General features: G+C 38.3%; 1 protein-coding gene across 2 annotated transcripts; it reads left to right on the forward strand.

Moving 5' to 3' along the window:
- The first annotated feature begins 922 nt into the window (after positions 1-922).
- LOC104610845 (uncharacterized) lies at positions 923-19,289 on the forward strand. Of its 2 annotated transcripts, XM_010277664.3 has the most exons (5): positions 923-1,208; positions 5,599-6,194; positions 6,306-6,421; positions 17,093-17,259; positions 18,473-19,289. In XM_010277664.3, exons 1-5 carry the CDS (start codon positions 1,021-1,023, stop codon positions 18,678-18,680), a joined length of 1,275 nt encoding a protein of 424 aa, XP_010275966.1. In that variant the 5' UTR covers positions 923-1,020; the 3' UTR covers positions 18,681-19,289. The 2 variants fall into 2 exon arrangements, with proteins under 2 accessions (XP_010275966.1, XP_010275965.1); XM_010277663.3 differs by having other exon boundaries at positions 5,599-6,421.
- Positions 19,290-21,968: the final 2,679 nt, after the last annotated feature.

The following is a 21,968-nucleotide window of genomic DNA, read 5'->3' on the forward strand; positions in this document are numbered from 1 at the left end:
AAAATTGAATAACCTTACCTGGCGCGCGTCTGCCACTCTATCTATTTGGTGCCTTTTTAGTTTTCCCCCTTTCCAAGTTTCCCCTTCTTGGAAACCTAAACCAGTAAATGTAATAGGTAGTAGGCTAACCCTTGGCTTTCTCACTCTCTCAACTTGTCTCTTGACTCTCTTCATCTTCCCCAATCCCCAGTTTTTTCTCCGATGCTGGTCATCCTTAGGCCGATGGCCTCTCAAGTCTCACCTAGTGGCCAGTTTTCCTCTTGCTTTGTTGCTTCCTTGTGCATCTTTCTCTCTCTATCGCTTGTCATCTCCGTCTCCGCCACAACAACCATCAAGACGCCGGTCGCCACCCTCCGATTTTTTTGCTCACCCTATAACAACCAACCAAGACAATGGTCACCGCCTCAACTCCACTAGGACTGCCACCTCCTAGGCCCTATCATTGTCTCTCTCATCTCTCATCTCCACGGCTCCGCCACCTCTTAGGCTTTTACTTCAGGCGACAACAACCACTAACCAGTCCAACCTCATTGGCTCGCCCCTCTGCAATGTTTGTTTAGGTATTTTTTCCCTTTTTTCTTAATTTTGAGTGCAAAAAAGATATCGAAAAACTGAACCACAGTTAACCGGTCCACCACCGATTACATTGGTTCGGTTTTGGTTTAGATTTTTAAAAAACCGATCAAGTTGGTTCGGTTAAAAAAACCCCACGGTTCGGTTTTTTCTTAATTTTGAGTGCAAAAAAATTGAAAAACTGAACCGCGGTTAACTGGTCCACCACCGGTTACATCGGTTCGATTTCGGTTTAGATTTTTAAAAAACCGATCAAGTCGGTTCGGTTCAAGAAAAACCCACGGTTCGGTTAACCGAACGGTGAGCACCCCAGTTTTCGTTTAGGCACTTTGCAGGGGGGGGGGGAGGGGAGATGAAGAGACTATAGAGAGAGAGGGAAAGAGAGAGAGAGAGAGTAGTGAGTATCGCAGCCTTTCTTTCGACTGTTTACTATAACCATTATCCAGTATGAGTCCAATTCGTCGGATCGAGGAAGCGAAGGAAAGATGCATAGCTGTTGCAAACCGGGTTCAAAGCTTACCTCTCTCGAAGGTCACGGATTCATGCAAGCAAACACTTCTCCGATTGGTAAATTCAGAGCTTAATTTCCTCTCCCGTTTATCATCGGCTTCTCCAGATTTCTCCGGTCCTATTAGGTATGCAGTAACAATGGTCTTTGTCGGTAGGAATGTCGTACTGTTGTTTTGTTACTCTTTTTCTCCGACAACAGGGCTGTTATTCAATTGAAATTGAACTAATGTCTTGGATGAAATTCATTATCATGTCACTTCTTTGTACACTGACCTGGTTTGGTCTTAGGGACTTTCGTCTTGAAATATCTGGATCAGTAATAAAACAGAGTATTTTAATGGATTTACAATCGGTACGTGAAAGATAAAAAGGGTTCCTTATTAGTATTCCAGAAAAGATCCCATTTATATTACAGCCCATGGACCGCAAGATGCCATTTATTAGGGGAGCGGTTTCTCCAAGAATATGTTTAGTTTAGCGAATTTGCAGATAAAAGAGAATCCATGATAGTTCAAGAGAACCGATGGGAATTCTTTGTTTCACATCCAAGAGAATTCTATTTTCATGACACTTTTGACGAATTGACATTGCTCCTTCCATGAAGGATGCACCAGGGACACTGGGAGGCATGAAAACAAAATTTTTTAGGGCTTGAACACTCTCCTTTTTTGCTGACACCCCTCAAGTTCCGGTTAACAAGCAAGTCCAACACACCAAATGGGACCATAAGTGCCGGAATAGGTGGTTGCTGGTTTTACATCCTCATCATAAGTGATGCAAGTGTCGGTTGTCCTCTCATCCTTTACTAACCAGTTTATCCACACTAAGACATTTATTGAAAGAGGGTGTCATACCTGAGAGCTCGCTTTGGAGATATAATTTCTACACTAGCTTAGAAGTATAATAACCAACTCCTCTGAAAATGCACATAAAGTGACCTATCTAAGAACCTCAAGGAATAAATAATCATTTTCTTGAATCAATAGGGGAGTTATTGCAACAATTTCCCCGTCATTAGCTAATGATGAAATCATGGAACTCAGACCACAACTCAGAACTCATTTCAGAATGATCCTTCACCAACATATTCTTATCAATTGCTGCCTCAGATAAGGGATTACATAAGAGGTAGATAGATTATCACACCATATATATTCCAAGTTTTTACCCTTGCACTATCTTCTATACTATAACAGATTACGCTAATGAATCCAAACGATACCACAATTCCTTTCCAAGTTGTCATAAGGTAGACAATTGTCATTTCATCTGGCCCAAACTAGAAACCCATGTTTCCTGATTAATTTTCTTCATAGTAAACTGAAAATGGATGAAAAGAAAATGATGCAAAGGCAGGAAGCAACAACTTAAAAAAAAGACTGGCCCTACTGACAAGATGTCACAACCAGCTGGTATACAAAAGGGAAAAGGTAACCCACAAGACCAGCTCCCCACCATGCCAACACATACTCTATATTTAATCGCTCTAAAGTAGATCTTAAAACAGCACCAAACTACAAGAAAACAGCCCATGAAGAAAGAACAAAGTCAGCATCTCTTCAAGGAAGCACTTCTTGAGGTTATCACCATCAAGGTTAGGCTGAAAGTACAACCTCTCTTCAAGGACTTTCCCTCAGCTGACTTAATTAGAAATTGGAGTGCTATAGCTGTATCCTCTCCCTCCCCTGTGGTATAAGAGAGTTGGGTACCACCGCTTTAGTTCAGGGTGAAGTTAAACTTTGATGGAAGCTCCTTGGGTAATCCAGGTCAGCCAGGAGTTGGGGGTGTGTTCAGAAATGAGGAAGGAAAAGTCTTGGCCCTTTACTCAGGCCCAATTGGGATGGGAGATTCTTTAAGGGCAGAAGTAATGGCCTTACTTCAAGGATTGAGACTGGTGAAACAATGGGAAATGCAGCAAAGAAATGGAAGGAAACTCTAAGCTGGTAATAGGGTGGATGCAATCTGGAAACTTGGGAGTTTGGTCTCTTAGACAGCCTCTAAGAAAGATTATTAGCTTAGCAAGGGGGATTGGAGTGCAATTTAAATGGGTAAGAAGGTCAGTAAATGGAACTGATAAAAAAAAAAGGTCAGTAAATGGAATGGCTGACACTTTAGCTAAGCAAGGAGCTACTAGGGAGACTTTGTTTTGGGATTGTTTGTATGATATTGATTTGATATTCCATCCATTTTATGGGTGGTAAATCTGTAATATTTTCTAATCGTCAATGAAAGTTACCGTTTCCTATTAAAAAAAAAGAAAGAACAAAGTCAGACCAAAGTGCCATACCTAGACAGAACTCAGAAAACTAAATGTGGGTGAGCCAAAATGTGAACCAATACCCAGCAAAACATCCCCAACTACCAAGTTACCAAGACAAAGTTCTGGGCTTTTCCCCTTTAAAACCAAATGCAGGAACAAAGAAATCATTTTTTTTTAATTTCCTGTGTATTTTTGTAATTTTTGATAGTAGGGGTATTTCTGGTCATTTTATATATTGCCTCTTGTCCTGATTTATCATCTGATTTTTCTAGCTATAGTTTGTTTATATATAAAGTATCATTGTCATTGATTGAGTAGTTTAAGCGTTATTGAGTTTTTTAAGAAATAACGAAATATTTAATGATAAAGAAAGGGATGAAGATTCTGTGGGAATATCTGCTGTTTAGGGCTATTAACTGGGCTAAAGCTTTGGATCTATTTTCACTATTCTCCTTTGATGGCATATGGAGAAACTGGGAACTAGTTGCTAAAGCTTCTTTGGTTAAGGACAAACCTGTTCTAGCCTGGAAGCCCCCGGAAGAAAGTTTCACAAAACTAAACTTTGATGGCAGCAGCTTCGGTAATCCTGGGCACTCTGGGATTGGAGGAGTATTCAGGAATGCAGAGGGCCAGATAGTGGCTTTATTCTCTGGTCCAATTGGAGTGGGGGATATGGTTAGTGCAGAGGTTCAAACTGTTTTACAGGGGGCTCAAATCGCTAAAGAGATGAACTTCAGAAATCTGGTCATAGAAGGAGACTCTAAAGTGGTAATTGGGTGGCTGAAAGAACTGGAGACAGTAGCTTGGCCTTTCAGGGGGGCGATGAGAAGATTCAAATGGCCAACTTCTAATTTAACAGTCATAGTTCAGTAGGAGAGAAGATTGGAAAATGGGTTGGCAGACCTACTAGCTAAGCAAGGGGTGAATAGGGATCAATTATTCTGGGCTACACTGTAATTTATCTTGTTTGTTGAGGCAGCTTCTTGCGCCTCTTGGGAAAACAACATGCTGTATCAGTTGTAAATCCATCTTAAAAAATTTTTAATGAAATGCTTTGTTATTTTATTATTCATAAAAAAGGCATTATTGAGTTTTTTCTTTCCTTTTTAATTATAGTGCCAGTTCTGTAATTTTTAATGATAAATTGGCTCTCTTATTGTGTCTCTATTTATGTTCTAAGTTCAAAGATGTGGAGGAATGACTGCAATTAATATATTTGAATTCATATGGAGTATGTTAAGAGTTGTGAACATCAACCTTAAGGAGCTCACAACCTACTTAATAATATTTACTAGAAGTCAAAGCAACACATCTTCCAGTACAGCTACTTCAGCTGTTATCAAACAGCCTCCAGGACTAAGATACCTTTTTCTCTCCTATAACCAAACCAAATTCTTTACTCATAAAAAACCAAACCAAAATTTTCTTCTTACTTTTTTTCATCCACCTCCCTCATAAGAGTGGTGAAAATCAACCTTTAGGAGCTCAGAACCTACTTAATAACATTTACTAAAAGACAAAACAATAACTCTTCTACTTCAGCTGTTATTAGACTGTCCCCAAGACTAAGATACCCTTCTCTCCAAAACCAAACTGAACTCTTTATTATTTTTTTCATCCATCTCCCTCAAACTAACCACAGCCCTGAGATAATAGCTATTCCATTCTCAGCACTTACATTATATTTGATCCTCTGAAAAAAAGCAAAGATTTGTATGAACAGCCTAAACAGAAGTAAAGAATATAGACATTGAGAACAAAAATTATCTTCTGAGATGTTATTAATTAGTTATTTGAAATATGATTTAGTGTCTCAAGACTCAACCATAAATTTGTGACTAAAACTTTTCGTTATTCAAATTAGGTTATCAGTTTGCAGAATATTAAACTACATGAGTTTCATTCAAGTTACCTTCTAAGCATGGTAGCTTTCTGCATCCACAATTCTGTGAAATGTAATCCTTTGGAATTCTGCCCATGTATGAGCCATGAGATGAAGCTTCTGAGTATGATGTTTCTATTGCTCATGGTTTTTAGGGGTTTGGTCTTCTTAGTGCAAATGTGGATCATTAGCAGAAAGACTAACACAAAATCCTTTGAAATTTCAATTTTCCTCTCTTTAATTTTATCTTCAGTTTCTGAACCCAAAAGATTCTTGAATATGCATCAAAGTACATTCTTCAATACACACTTATGGTTTTACATTTTTCCTATAAAAAGATTTATGAAAGTTGAACTTTTGTATCATATTGCAGTGCTAACATTGGTTACCTTGAGTCAGTTGTTCACATTCTTCAGCAGACATTCGTAACTGGAGTATCACGTGTGTGCAAGCCTATTCCTCTGTCATCAGAAAATGAAGAAAGAAAATGTTCTTCCAAGGGCATCCATGTTGATATAGTTTGTACTGTTGATAGAAGACCAGTCTGGTTTATTGTGTCAGACAGGAACCCGAAATACATCTCATGGTTAGGATCTCACAAAAATAAGGGGCTAAGAGCACGTGTAGAGAAGGTTCTTTCAGCGGCACAGTCCTGTCTGATGTTAAAACCATTCTCAGTCATTCTTTTCTTTTCAAATGGACTTGACGACGTTGTTACTCAGAAGCTTCTAAATGAATTTGGGGCCTCTCAATTTGGCAAAGAGTTTTCTGAATTTGATTGTGATTTTTCTAAGGACTTGGAATATGAATGGGTTAATGATTTTTCTAGATCATACAGAAGGGCAATCATCTTCCAATTAAAGGTTGAGCACTATAGCACTTCTTCAGAGTCAAGCCAGGGGTGTACATGTCCACTTTTGGGAGCTGTTACACCAGATTGGGCTGATAAACAAAGCCAACTAACCTTAGGTGATGCATTTTGTTCCCTAATTTTGACATTGAAACTGGACAACCAAGATATGGAATCTTCAAAACAAAGGGCTATTTTGGGTGATGATCTTTTAAATTTTGATACAACAGCTTTGATTGCTCTTGTCTCTGGAATCAGCAATGGTGGTACAGGGAAACTATTGGCAACACCAGTTTGTGAGATGATGAAGCGGTTTAAGAGCAATTATGAATTTGTGATGGCACAGGTAGATATCTGCTCTTATGCTCTTGCAGATGCTTTTTAATTTTGAAAATGGTTTCTCATAACTCTAGCATTTACTAAATCATCTGTTAATGTTTGCATAAATTGCCAACATGGTGGAAGGGACCAGCTAGCCTGCTGGTAAAGTCTCAGTTTGGTTGTAGTGGAAACCTGGGATTGAATCCTTCCTCCAACCAGGTTGTGGAGGCTCTAGGGGTTTAGGGAGGGCTATCCCCTGTTTTGTAGCTCATTACCAAAAAAAAAAAAAACCACTATGGTGTCTGTTTGCTGTTGGTGAAGGTCTAGTATTTTACAAAGGTCATCATGCAATGCTAGTCCCAGTTGTCTGGGTCCTGGGAGGGGTTGGATTGAATAAGAAATGGACCTAACCTTTGGCATTTTAGCATGAAGAGGCTACTTCAGCACTGTTTTTTTTTATTGGAATCAGTAACTTCATTAAACAGAATTTAAAACACAACTGTCACCCCTAGTGTAGGGGTTTGAGATACAATCACTGAGTTACAACACTGCCCAGAACATGTTCCCCCTAACATCCCCCTGTTTTGTTAATGTATTCACTAATCCATTAGCTGATCTTCTTGTCCACTTAAGTAGATGCCAATCTCTTGTTAGTCTGATAATTCCCTCATCAACTGTATGTATCCATGCTCCCGAACTACCTGATTGCAGCCAGCCTATTACCATCTTTGAATCCCCTTCTATTTCTATTTGTTGTAGTCCCAACTGCTTTGCGTAATCACCCACTCCCATTGGACCCGAGAACAATGCTAAAATTCTGCCTTCTCCATCTCTTAAAACACCCTATACCCGAGGGTCCTGAGTTGCCTATAGAACTGCCATCGAAATTCATCTTTACCCTGTTTTGTGTTGGTGGGGACCAAAATTCCTGTATAACAAGTTTAATGGAGCTTGTGCTTGCCACAACACCCCAGTTTCTATAAATATTTTTAGCTCAGAAGTCTTTAAACACATCAATTGTTTCCATCCAGTGGATAGCTTTTATAGTCACTCCTACAATTTCCTCCTTGGATCTAACCTTGCTTTTGAAAATTCTGTTGTTTCTTTCTTCCCAAATTGACCAAAGCACTGCTGCTCTTGTTGCTGTCCACATAATTCTTCCCTGCTTCTTTGGTTACCTGAAAATTTGGGTCAAAGAGGCCTATCACATCTGGGGGAGGAGTCCACTTGCAACCAATGGGAGAAGAGAACCGAGACCAAATAAAGGACGCAAATGACAGGAAATCAATAGATGTGTGATCGTCTCACCAGCCCCCAAGCAAAGGCTACAAACATGGGTGAAAGGCATTGATGTGGCCTTTTTCTTTGCAGCAAATCTAGGGTATTGATTCTTTGGAGTACCACCTCCTAGCAGAAAGCCCTAATTTTTGAAGGCATAGGGCTACACCAAACCTTCTTTGTTTGAAAGTTTCCTAATAAGGTTAGATGACTGTAGGAGGATATTAAAGAAGAAGAACAAGCGAAAAAGCCGGAGGAAAGTTTCCAAATTCTGCTACCCAAACAAGACTGGTCTATGACTAGGGCCTGACATTCCTTTCTCATGGACAAACTGATGATGGTGCCCCTCCATCAGTTTGAGGGGGAATGTAGAGATAGAGATAGTGAGGGCTGAATAGTAATTTTACTTTCTTATTGTATCATTGCTTTTCTATTCTTTATATCTTGTACATTACTTTTTGTACTATAAGGACAGAAATGTCCTTTTACATTCTTTAATATAAATAGTCCTTTCTTGGTGTGGTTGACTACTAGACACACCCCAAATTTGTGTTCTTTCTCTTGTTCGAGCTGATTGACACTATGGATTCTCGGTCAAGTAATTCGACTATTGGTACTTCCCAAGAACATTCTGTTGGTTCGGACCAATGTTTTAAAATGCGGAGGCATGACGTGTAGTCCAGAACGTGAGAGGCGTAAGCTTCTCAAACACAAGGAGGCTTACGCCTCCTTAAGAAGAGTTAGGAGGAAGGAGGAGGAAGAAGAGGACGATGGGATCTCATTTTTTCTTTATTTTTAATATATATACATATATATATATATATATTTATATTAAGAAGAATAAAAATGCATAGCACTAGTTGAAAGGGGGGTTCTGGGGGGCGAAGCCCCTCAGCCAAAGGGGCTGGGGGTAGACCGCTTTCTTTCCCCTTATCTTTTCTTCCCTTCCCTTTCCTTTTCTTTTTCTTTCCCTTCCCTTTCTTTTCTTTTCCTTTCCTTTTTTTTTCCTTTTCATTTTTTTTAGTCTTTTTATATGAGGTGTGCATGAGGGGCATGAAAAAAGCACATGAGGCGTATGCCTCTTGCACCCGAGGAGTACGCCTCAGAGGTGTCAACGCCTTTGGCATATGCCTTAGGGCATTTTGGGAGCGCCTTGCCTGGAGATGCCTCCAGGCGTATGCCTCCCACGCCTTTTAAAACATTGGTTCTGACCCTAAAGAAGATATCATTAATTCCTTCAGAGATCACTTGGAACTATATGGTAGGACCTTGGGACAGATGGATAGGTCGGATCCTACCCCCTCTACCTCATTTTTGTCTACATCTGGTAAAAGTGCTTTTGCATTTCATGTGTCTAGCTCCATTCCAGATTCCCCTTGGATCATTAACTCAAGGGCATCTAATCATGACTGGTAAGTCAAATTTATTTCAGCCCTACACTCTTCTCTTTGGTAGGGATAAAGTTAGACTAGCGGATAGATCATTCTCCACCAATGCTGGTCAAGGTTCATTATTTATGCCCGGTGGTCTTATCTTTCCCCATGCTCTCCATGTTCCAAAACTTCCTATTAATTTACTATCCATTAGTAGTATCAGTCAATCCTTAAATTGTTGTGTAAGCTTTTTTCCTCGCTCGTGTTTTTCAAGATTTGGCCTCGGGGAGGATGATTGGTAAAGGAGACATGGTTGATGGCCTCTACATTTTGGAGAATAAAGCTGGTCCTACGACATCATCTCCTATGAGTCTTTTGAGTAAGTTTGTGAGTTAGTCTACTAAGAGTCAAGTGTGGTTGTAGCATAATCGCGATGGTCATTTGCCTTTTGAGTCCTTGAAAGTTATGTTTCCTGATTTATTTTAGTGTGTGTCTACTTCTAGATTGCAATGTTAAACTTCTCAATTGAGCAAACATTGTAGAACAAATTTTCCTTACAGTAATAAAAGATGCATTTGCCTTTCCATATTGTGCACTCTGATGTTTGGGGCCCAATGAACATACCTACTGAGGGCAGATACAGGTATTTACCAGCTTCATTGATGACTATTCTAGATATAACTGAATATATCCTATGCATTCCCGAGAAGAGGTACCCAAAATTGTGAATGAATTTCATCACATGGTTTTTATTCAGTTTCATGTTGAGATACTGACTTTCCAATCGGATATTGTGAAAGAATATTTTCGTCATAATTTAATTGACTTCTTTGCACCTCATTGATCACTTCATTGAAGCTCTTGTGCCAAAACACCACAACAGAATGGTGTTGCAGAAAGGAAGAACCGACATCTTCTTGAAGTTGCTTGAAGTATGATGCTATACATGAATGTTCCCAAGCAGTTTTGGGTTGATGCTATGATGGCTGTGGCTTATGTCATCAATTTCATGTCATCTCATCTCTTACAATATAAGGCCCCACATTAACTCTTGTTCACTCAATCTCTTTTGTTTTTTATTTTTTTGGGTTACTTGTCCTCTCAGAAGGGCTGCAAATGCTTTAATCTTGTTTCTTGCAAGTACTTTGTATCAATGGATGTGCCATTTTTTGAGTTTGATCCTTTCTTCCCGACCTCTCCTTGGGGAGAATAGGGTGCAGGAGGAGAGGCAAGTTCCTCAAGTTCCACTCCCTTTCATTCTTGGCTCACTCCATTTCATGTTTTTTTGAGGCACCATAAGGGATAGCTGAGTTTGAAGGGTGTGAATCAGCTAAAAATTGTGCATCCAGCATCATCCAACTCCTTGGAGGCGGATCCAGGTACCCTTGTTCCCCTTGATGTTACTATTTGATAATTCTACTAATGACCTTAATTTTCATATTGCTCATAGAAAGGGTGTTAGATCATGCACTACTAAACATCCTATTGCCCATTTATTGTCTTATGAAAATATCTTACCCTCGTTCCCTGCTTTTCTAGCTGCCCTTGATTGTGTCTCCATTTCCAAAAGTTTTGCAAGAGCCATGTCTATCCCTGAAGGACAAATGCAATGGAGGAAATTTGTGCTCTACACAAAAACAACACTTGGGAGTTGGTGGATCTTCTTGAAGGCAAAGAGCCAATGGTGTGTAAGTGGATATTCATGGTGAAACACAAGGCTGATGGGATGGTTGAGAGGTATAAGGCTACGTTAGTTGCAAAAGGGTACACAGGTATATGGGGTCGACTATGCAGAAACCTTTGCCCTAGTTGCTAAAATGAACTCTATTCGGATCATGTTTATCCTTGGTTGTTAACTTTGATTGGGAGCTTCATCAACTGGACATTAAAAATGCTTCTTGAATGAATCATCTAGAAGAAGTGTATATGATTCATCCTCTTGAGTTTATAGCACAAGTGTGTAAAGGAAAAGTTTGCAAACTAAAGAAATCCCTGTATGGGCTAAGTAATCCCCTAGGGCCTAGTTTAGCATATTTCACTTGGCTCTTCAACAGATTGGGTTCAAGTAGTGTCAGTCTGACCATACTCTATTTGTAAAAAGAAACCAAGAGAAAATTGTGGTCGTAGTCGTGTATGTAGATGACATAGTTATTACAGGGGACTGGGACTTTGAGATTCAGAAAGTGAAAGAACCTAGGACAATTATGTTATTTTCTTAGAATTGAGGTTGCTTGTTCTCAAAAGGGCTTCTTCATTTCTCAAAGGAAATATATTAGATCTCCTACAAGATACAAGGAAGTTGGGAGCAAAGCCTGCAAATTCCCCTATTGATGAAAATTACAGACTTGGTGATTGTGCTAGAGAACCTGTGACAGATGTCAAGAAGTTTCAAAGGTTGGTTAGTAGGAAGACTCCTCTACTTGCCAATGACTTAATTGGATATAGCATATGTTGTTGGTGTCCTCGGTCAGTCTATGCATGCTTCAAAGAGTTCCCATTTGGAGGCAACAAATAGGGGTGTAAACGGATCGAATTCGAATCGGATCAGGCAATATCTGAATTCGAATCCGATTAGAAAATCCGATATCCAAATTCGATTCGATATCTGACGGATATTGAAAATTAATATCCAAATTCGAATCCGATTAAATATTCAAATATTCGATTCGATTAATTAATTATTTTAGATAATTAATAAATATATAAAATAAATATTTTATTGATATAAAGTATATAAATATATAAATTATTTAGTTAACTTAATTATTATATATAAATTATATAAAATAATTTATATATTATATATAAGAATTAAATAATCGGTCGAATTCAGATATTTATCAAATCAAATCAGGTCATATCCGAAGTCGAATCCGATTAACTATTCGGTAAGAATAGGATATCCGAATTCGACCAATTAGATATTCGAATTATCCAAATTCGATTCGATTATGTTGAATATCAAAATCGAAATCGGATTTTCGAATACCGTTGACACCCCTAGCAACAAAGAGAGTACTAAGATATCTAAAGAAGTATCCAAGGACTGATATTTTGTTCCAAAAGCATGGTCATATGAAAGTGGAAGTCTACACAAACGCAGATGGGGCTAGTGTGGTTGATTACAGGAAGTCCACTAGTGGATATCACACCTTTGTTGGTGGAAACTTAGTCACTTGGAGAAACAAAAAACAAAGTACAGTGGCCAGATCTAGTGCTAAGGCTGAATATATTGCTATGGCTCATGGGGTTGCAAAAGTGATTTGGGTAAAAAAATTGATTGGTGAATTGGGTTTATTTGTTGACAACCCAGTGTCCCTTTACTATGGCAACGAGGCAGTCATAATATCACTGCCAACCCAATTCTTCATGAAGGACCAAGCATATTGATGGTGACAAGCACATGAGAGAAAAACTTGAGAAGGGTGAAGTGTGTACCCCTTACATCAGTTCCAAGGAACATCTAGTAGATGTCCTTACAAAAGGTCTACACTATTTGCGGCATAATGAGTTGTGTGACAAGTTGGGCATGATTGACATACATGCTCCAACTCGAGGGATAGTGTTGAAATGTGTTATGTATAGTTGCAGGGGTATTTTTTGTAATTTTCCTACTTTTTATTGTATGCTGTCACTCTAAGTATAAATACTAACTTATGTGCCGCCAGCCATAGGACATTTGGAATAGAACTCTTTTCTCCTCTTCTCTCCTTTCTCTTCTCCTTCTTTCTTCTTCCTTTTCTGCTTTATTTTTTCTTTCTTCTTGTTGGACTAGTCTACAGGCTAGATGACATTATCCTACTCTGATACCATTTGAAGGTGCAAGACTGCACTTTCTAGGATCTTAAAAAGAAAATAGATAAAGATGCATATACAATTGGGCTGATAGTATCATTATATCATTCAAACACAAAAAAACATAAGATGGGAGACATTTTTCTTAGAGATGTATGGCCCAAACAGGGCTCGTACAGAGCTCCTCGTAGCTCACTTAGGAAATTCAAAACCTTTTACTTACACTTTTCTTTGGTTTTCCGTCTGAGTTGACTAACCTTGCCTTCTCTTTTCTTCTTACACGTCTCCTCCTTTGTGCCTTTTCTTTTTTTCTGTTCTATTTTTTTTTGATAAATGAGAGAAGTTTTATTAATTCAGATAAGAGAATACAATCAGCCTAGGAAGAGGCACAAGCCTCCCCCGAGGACTGAATCATATACACTAAACAAGCCCAAGCCTGAAACACAAATTACAAAGTAGCCCAAAACAGATCTCTCCTTGACACCCCTTGTTTGGCCAGAGAATCAGCCATTGCATTTGCTGATCTGTTGACCCACTGAAATCTGACAGTCATATTTCTTGTCATCCATTTAACTTTCTTTAACAGATCCCTATAGCCCCAACAAGCTGTATCTGGGCTATTCAGCCAGCCCACTACTACTTTGGAATCCCCTTCTACTAACAAATTGTTCACTCCAATTTGACTAGCCATCTCTATACCTTGTACCGCTGTAGTAGCTCTGCCCTTACAGAATCACCTTCACCCACTGGTCCTGATAAAAGAGACAACATATTGCTGTCTTTGTCTCTCAGAATCCCACCAATTCCAGATTCTCTAAACATTTTTCACACACTTAGCCCCTTTTATAGACACTTAAGACTCTTAGACTACTTACATAACTGGTTGCTCCAAATACTGCTGAAATGAAGTAAGGAAATACTCTTTGCCATTGTTTGAACAGAGAATTTTAATTGGAACACCAAATTGTGTACGTATCTCAGCATGAAATTTTTTGGAAAATGGAGAATAATTCACGCCTTTTTTTCATTAAATAAATCCATGTCATTCTTGAACATTCATCAACAAAAATAACAAAATACTTGTAACCATTATAAGACTAAATTCTAATCGGACCCCAAGCATCTGAATGGACTAAAGGAAACCTGATGGTGTTTCCCATATTGACACGACTCACACTACAAAGAAGACAAACGACTCAATGACAGAACAAGTAGCTTAAGAGCTTTAAGAGATGGGTGGCCAAGTCTACAATGCCACTAGAGAGGAGTCAAAGAAGTCTGAAGTGCAACTGTAGATCCACCACCGTCAAGATAATACAACCCACCAGCTTCATGCCCTCCATCAATCTTCTTCCCTGTCTTGAGATCCTGAAAAACACAAGAGGAAGGGTAAAAAGTGATAAAACAATTGAGAGACTTGGTTAGTTTACTAACAGACATAAGATTAAATGGAAACATGGGTACATATAAAACACAAGACAAGGAAAGAGATGCAGTGTCAGCATTACCAACACCACAAATGGGGGAAGTAGAACCATTGGCTAGGGTAACATTATGTGATGTGGAAGTCTGATAAAGGGAGGAAAACATACCTGGAGTCCCAGTCATGTGATCAGAGGTTCCAAAATCAATTATCCAGGGGGAAGGTTTTGATGCCAGGTAATCCATACCTGAATGGGAAAGGGTGGCAATATTCTATTATGAAGTAGCCTGAAGGAATCTCTCGTACTCATCTCTTGGGACACTCATCATCTCCTTCCCGGAAGTAGTTGTGGATGTAGAAGGTGTTGGATCAACCGGCTGATTATCATTGACTTCACTGCCACCAACAACGACATGATTAGCCCAATGTGGAGGGTAGTCCATGTAGATCATAACAGAAATTAATTGTCCGTCCTTTCCACAGTGTGTATATTTCCTAGTAGTTCTTCCTCTTCCTCTACCACGGATTCCCCCTGAATCATGACCGCCACCAGTACCATGATTACGACCAAACACGGGGTTACCACGACCCCCTCAAACTGCACGACCACCTCCTCTGTTTCCATAAGCTCTTCCTCGTGCTCCAATAAATGCTGATCTATCAGAAGGTATGGTACTCTCTATAGGTCCAAGAGAGATCCTACGAAGACAGGCAAACACTTCCTCTAGAGTGGGAAGGGCAGATCCACCCAATATCTGTGCTTTGACAGGTTCATACTCTGAGTTCAGCCCCACTAAGAACCGGGTAACATCAAGTTGCTCCCTTTGTTGTTGTTGAATTTTGACATCTAGAGTTAAGGGATGATAGACATTAAGTTCGTTCAGTACTGGCATAATACTCTTCAAGGGTCTGATTTCCCTGTTGCAAACTGAAGTACTCTTGATAAAGCTGATAAGCACTCGTAGTATTGTCTTGGCCAGAATAGAGTTTCTTAGCGTGCTCCCATATCTCCTTTGTTGTGTCTAAGAACATAAAGTTAACATTGATTTTGGGCTCCATACTGTTCTACAACCATGTCATGATTTGGGCATCCTCCTGCTCCCAATCACTAAAACCCGGAGATTCAGCTGTAGGTTTCTCCTCCTGCACAAGTTTTACTTTCTTCTTAGCCTTAAGAAACACTTCCACTGGCTTAGCCCATGGCACATAGTTTTCACCGTTGAGTTTAATGGATGTCATCTGCACATTTAAAAATCTGAGGAAATGATCACACTCGATTTTTGGTCATCACTGACATCTCCCATTGATGCCATCAAGGTTTCAATTCAGGAAACTGGTTCTGCCCTTCCAGAAAAAAATAATTATCAGTCCAGACACGTCTACTATTGTTCTTTGAGTACTACACCAATTCACTCACCACCATACAAGTGTACAACACCTCCTCATCCAACCCCCATGATACTGCCTAAGCACACATTCGGCCACTTCCATTAGCATAAAATAAATATGACTTCTAATAACACCACAACCACCATGTGAAAAAAAACTCCCTCTTGAAACTGCTCAGTAGAGGGTTCAAACCACCACAAACACAACCACACAACCACACGACCACTAAGGCTGTCACACATGGTGACAGCAGTCCAGAAGTGCTGGACTCCTCTCTCACCTGTAATCCAGACCACTGTAACCCTAGGAGACCTGAATAAGTTACCACAGCCCTCTGTAAATTTCCGCAGCCTTCTCTGACCCTTAATCCGGGTCGCGCAGCCTAGAAAAAAAATAAAAGGAAAGAAGGGGAGAAGAAGAACTGATCATAGCACCAAGAACTTGAAGCGGTAGTCTTCTTCTCTCCTGTTTAGCACTCTGATACCATGTGTTGATAGTTCAGTTGAACCAGGTTCAGAAATATAGAAAAGAGAAAGAGAGGAAGAAGAAGAGAAGAAGAAGAAGTATCGATAAAAGTCAAAGAGACCCTCCCAGCCGACCATATATATATATATATTTGTCAAAGAAAAGTACAATGTTACAATGTCTAATATGCCCCTAGTTAAGTATGGGACATGTAACTTAACATAGTACCAAACAGACAAAACACATCTTAACTCATGATGAAAAGAAAGAAATATCCTTAGCCGACTCTAACACATTTGAAGATGCAAGACTGCACTTTCCAGGATCTTAAAAAGAAAATAGATAAAGATGCATATGTGATTGGGCTAACAATATCATTATATCATTCAAACACAAAAAAACATAAGATGGGAGACATTTTTCTTAGAGATGTATGGCCCAAACAGGGCTTGTTCAGAGCTCCTTGTAGCTCACTTAGGAAATAATCAAAACCTTTTACTTACACTTTTCTTTGGTTTTCCGTTTGAGTTGACTGTTGGCTAACCTTGCCTTCTCTTTTCTTCTTACTCGTCTCCTCCTTTGTGCCTTTCTTTTCTTTCTTTTTTTTTCTATTATATTCTCTCTAAACATTTTTCACACTTAGCCCCTTTTTATAGACACTTAAGACTCTTAGACTACTTACATAACTGATTGACTCTTAGACTTTTTTTTTTTCTTTGGATCAATATTGACTCTTAGACTTTAGCCCCACTAACTAGACTCTTTATACCCTTAATAGTCACAACTATTTTACTTGCAACTCACTCAACCTCAAACTTTTGGCTTTCCATCTACAAACTGAAATTCGTTTAGTGATTTTTCAAATTAACTCCAACAATACTGTTAACATGTTGCAATTGTATAAATATATACTTTTTTTTGCTCTAGTCAGCATGCGGTTCTAATGATTGCAATTACAATTTACACATCATAGGTGATGTCTGAACTTCAGAACCCAATCCTTGTGGAGTTGGGAGGCCTGATATCTGGAAAGAGAGGTATGATATGTGAAAGTGTTCATTCAGAGTTCAAGGAGCTTGTGTCAATGTGTGGAGGACATAATGAGAAGTTAAGAGCCGAGTATTTGCTAAAATGCCTCTTGTAAGTCTGCTTGTAAGATTCATCTTTCATTTTATTTTATTTTACAATAACAATTTTTAGAGTGATGGTTTGAAAGCAAATTTAATGTAAGCCTGATTAACCTCTCTGCATATTCAATTTGAGAAACATTGGCTGGAGAATTATCTAATTACTCTGCTTGAGGCATACCTAGGCAAGGTAGTAGGAAAACAGGTCCAGGCATACTTTGGAGGTACAGGAACATGAGCCATACACCTCTAGTGTAGAGGGTCATAGAAAGGCATATGCTTCTGCACTTTATTAAGCCAAACACTTGTAAAAGATTATAAATATTGGTCATTTGGTTGGCCATCATATTAACATGCTCCTCATTATATATTAGCTTAACATGGAGGGAAAACTCTCCTTATTTTTTATCACAGGAAAAACCTTCCTTGACCATCAACAATTTGTCCTTTGAATTTGACAGTGACATTAGTTTCCTAATTTTTTTTTTCTATTATTTATAATTATTTACTAATGAAAAAAGATATATGTTTGGGAGGCTTACATCCCTTGTGCTATTGACCTTCTGGTTTATGCCTTGGCCTCAGGATAGTGAAATGCCTTGTGTCATGCTCCACATTTTGAAAAATTAATTTATATATATGTTAGAGAAAAACAAAATAAAAATGGAAATCCATGGTGATTTGGATTAGGGTTGCAAACAAATCAAATTGGACTGGATGTACCTAGATCCAAATTTGATTTGTTAGTATTTGGATTTGAATCGGATTTATATCAGATTTGGATTGCACTCGGATATTTATTAACATTAATAAGTTAAACTAAAAATAATCAAAATATAATAATAATAAAATGAACTTAAAATGACCTTGATATTATATATCATGAACAAATAAATTGAAAATAACTAGTATGGAACTTGAATATATGATTTTTTAGTAAATATACAGCATTTAAACTATTTTTACTAATAGATACAATATGAATTTTAAGTATATAGGCATATATTTAAATTGAATTGTTGGATAGGGGTGGATCCATATTAGGTCCAATTTTAAATGGATCAAATTCAGGTCACCCTTAAAATGGATCGAATTTGGCCCCCCTCCCTCGTGTTTTAGTTTTAAAGAAAAGAAAAAACTATTTGTTTTAATTTACTTGACCATTTTGCATCTTTTATAACAAATGGATCATGTTTCTTTGTGCTAACAACTGTCAAACTGAACAGGATTGTGCCTGATAGTCCTTCAGAACGTGTAATGAGCCTCCCAACCACCAGAAAGATCGCACTGAAGAACAAGGTCATTTTTGGTACAGGGGATTATTGGCATGCACCAACTCTGACGGCAAATATGGGATTTGTGAGAGCCATTTCACAGACAGGCATGTCTCTGTCAACAATAGAGCATAGACCACGTGCATTAACTGGGGACTAGAGATGGTGTAAAGCATTTACTGAAAGCCATTGAAAGTGTTGGTGCGAGTTGGTAGAAAAGCTTTAGGCTAGGAGGACGGTGGGAAAGTTCTCTTTTCATGGGAGCTGTTGGCATAAGTATGTAGTATGCCTAGTGAAGAATGCTTTTTTTGCACAAGACTCATGAGAGGCAATTCTGCTGATTCCAGAAAAGGATGGCATCATGATATACATTGGCTGGTGGTGATTCAAGATACGAAGAAAAGAGCATACAAGATCATCTCAAGCACCTGAAGAAGCTGTATGCTATGCCATACATTTTAAAACACATTGAGATCCACTACTCGGTACATCACCTTGGCCAACAACTTGGGGAGGATGGAGCGGCTAGACCTTGCAAATAATTCATTGTATGGGCTGATTCTGCAAGTAGGTTTCAAGTGTAGGGAATTGATTAAAGAGAGACTTGATGCCAGGAGCAAATGTATTCTAGACCTTCCCTACCTCAGAATTCAGAAATCAATGGATATGTGTGCCTTCTTTTTGGCTCAACGGGGAAACACAACAGAGGTTACCTCTCAGCATTAGTCTTGTCCCAAGAAGGAGAAATTAATTTTTGGGTTATTACTTATTACTCAAACTCCCCCTTCACTTCTCATTTCTCTAGTTACCATGATTTTTCAAAACCTCCTGAGACCCTTCCTGTAAGAGATCCACCATTAGGAGATGATTATTACCATCCTTTACTTTGGACTTTGCCATGAAAGAAAATTATGCGATGATGAAATTTATTATACTACCCCTCCATTTGAGATTTGGGGGGCTTCATCTCTTTGGAAAATTATCTGGCGAGTCTTCGGAGGTTTTTGAAAGCCGGTGCAAGTTTAAAAGCACTGGGGGAAAGTGACGGCCAGTAGTTTTAGATAACAACCCTTAATTTTTACTTCGATATTCTTTGGAAATGGTTGCCCCTGAGCTGTCACACGAGGTTGGGAAAGTTATTGACATGTAATTGGATTTGCTCTAAGATTTGCAGCATCGAGTATACAACAGATCTCAATTATTCATTAGTTGGGATCTCTGATAACCAATATGTTGTGATTTGCAGTAGATTTGCAGCATTGAAGCAGATCCCAGTTCATTAGCATTTCGCCACCTGATGAAAGGTACAAGAAATTTGCTTTCTTGTACTATTGTTCTCAGATATCTTTTTCTTTTTTTCTTTTTTTTTTTTTCTAAAGATAAGAGAAATTAGACGCACCAACAACGACGCCAAAAACGCAAGCCAGCACTACCCTCCCAAAAGTATCTGAACAATTGAAGTAGGAGGATTATCAAAATACATAGTTCAACGTACCGACATTGATCCAGAGGTCCAAAGTAGCTTGGAATAGACCTTCCACTTGACATTTAGGAGTTAGGACATTTTCGATTGTGTAATGCCATAATAGTAGAAAGAGAATTCGATTCAACAATAATATGCTGAAATTCTTAAACTCTAGCCTGGCGCATCCTTCATACACTGCTCAAAGCTTTAGTCATGTCATTCGATGTGGGTCACGATTTTGAGAGAATTGGTCACGAAATAGACCTGCTGCAAAGCTTTCCCTAGCCTTGCAAAGGAGCCACAAGTTATATCTAAAAAATTTGTGACCAATTAAACAATATCATAAACGTGATAACCAATTGGGTGTATTTATCAAAATTCATGGGTGGGTTTTGATTGGTCAAAGATCTTCTAGTGCCATGTCTTTCCATATCATAGATTTTTCTGTATGCATAATATATATATATATATATATATATATATATATATATATATTTATATATTTGTTTATTATATATATTATAAATATCAAAAAATTTAAGAATCAAAGCTATCGTAAACCGAACTGATCAATAGGTTAGTCGATTGGTTTTGATTTGGTTTCAATTCATAGTTTTTCAAAAACTAGTGATACTGGGTTTGGTTTGAAAAATAGGTCGATGGCTCAGTAACCAAACCATGAACACCTCTATAGCCACATGCTAAAATGTTAAATAGTGTATGCCCTTAGTTCCAATCAAATTTATGTATATTGAGCTTTATGAACAAATAAAGTTAGCTCATTATTGTTTTATGTTTTGATTGGTGTGTTTACATGAATTACTTCTTAAATTAGACATCTATGAGATTTATGCTAATTTAAAAAGTTCTAAGCCACTGGATAAGTTTGAGGAATTTATCCTAACAAAGCTAATACTGATGTACTACTGAAATGGTGGAGCAACTTGTCTTAATTGTTGGGGTTGGACCCTAAGTATAATTAGTGGGTGTTTGTAAGAAACACTGGATATGGGTCAATTTCCAATTATGCCTTAGATCTTGGAAACAAGTGGACAAAAATGGAAAATTGCACTTAACCCCATACTTGATAAAGATATTATACTAGGCTTTGAACTATGATACTTTTGATATGTCAACTAGTGAGATCCTCTTAGGGTTAAATACCTAGGTACCATGGAGCAATTCAGAACATTACTTAAGTGGGTGATCATTGTAATAGGAATAGAGACTTTGTGAGACAAAGAGAATATTGGGGTTAATACTTTTTGTGATAAAAACTTGAAACTATCAGTTTTGGATTTCAATTGTTTTTGAAATCTCTTTAAAAAGTGTATTTATATTTATGATATATTATTTATGAAAAATATTTGTAAAAATTGTTAATCATAGGATCCATTAGAGTAGAGGGTGTGACACTGCATTTAGTCGTCAAGGAAAAGATCATTCTCTATGAGTAGTGTTTGATCATTTAGGGCTAAGAGGTTGAGAGCAAAAGACCATTACAAGGATGAAACCTAACGGGCTTTATCTTATGTCAATCCATTATCTTTGGGATTCTTAGGGTGGATGAAACCAAGGATCACTTAGACTCAAGCGTTGGGGTCATACTTAGCCCAATTCGATTAAGTTAGGGGTTCACTAACTTTGTTCAATGAAATTAGCACATGTGTTACTGACATGGGGTGAATCCATATGGATTGATATAAGACCTTTGTGGGTCTTATGGCATACATTATTCAAGCCCAATAAGGCCTGGAAGAGTGATGTTAATAAACCACTTAAGTAATGGGCCTTAGCCCATTAACTAGTAAGACTAGTTAGACTAGTTATCATGTGCAATGAATTGAATATGGGTATGGATCTCCATATTACCTAATGTAATTAGAGACCTAACCAAATCAGATTTGGATAGTCCTAATTACATTAGGATTGAGGTCTATATATAGGACACAAGAGGGAGAGTTCGACCACTACTTGTCTTGC

Source organism: Nelumbo nucifera, chromosome 4 (assembly GCF_055504915.1).
Source record: "Nelumbo nucifera cultivar China Antique chromosome 4, China Antique-T2T, whole genome shotgun sequence".
Classification (NCBI taxonomy): domain Eukaryota; kingdom Viridiplantae; phylum Streptophyta; class Magnoliopsida; order Proteales; family Nelumbonaceae; genus Nelumbo; species Nelumbo nucifera.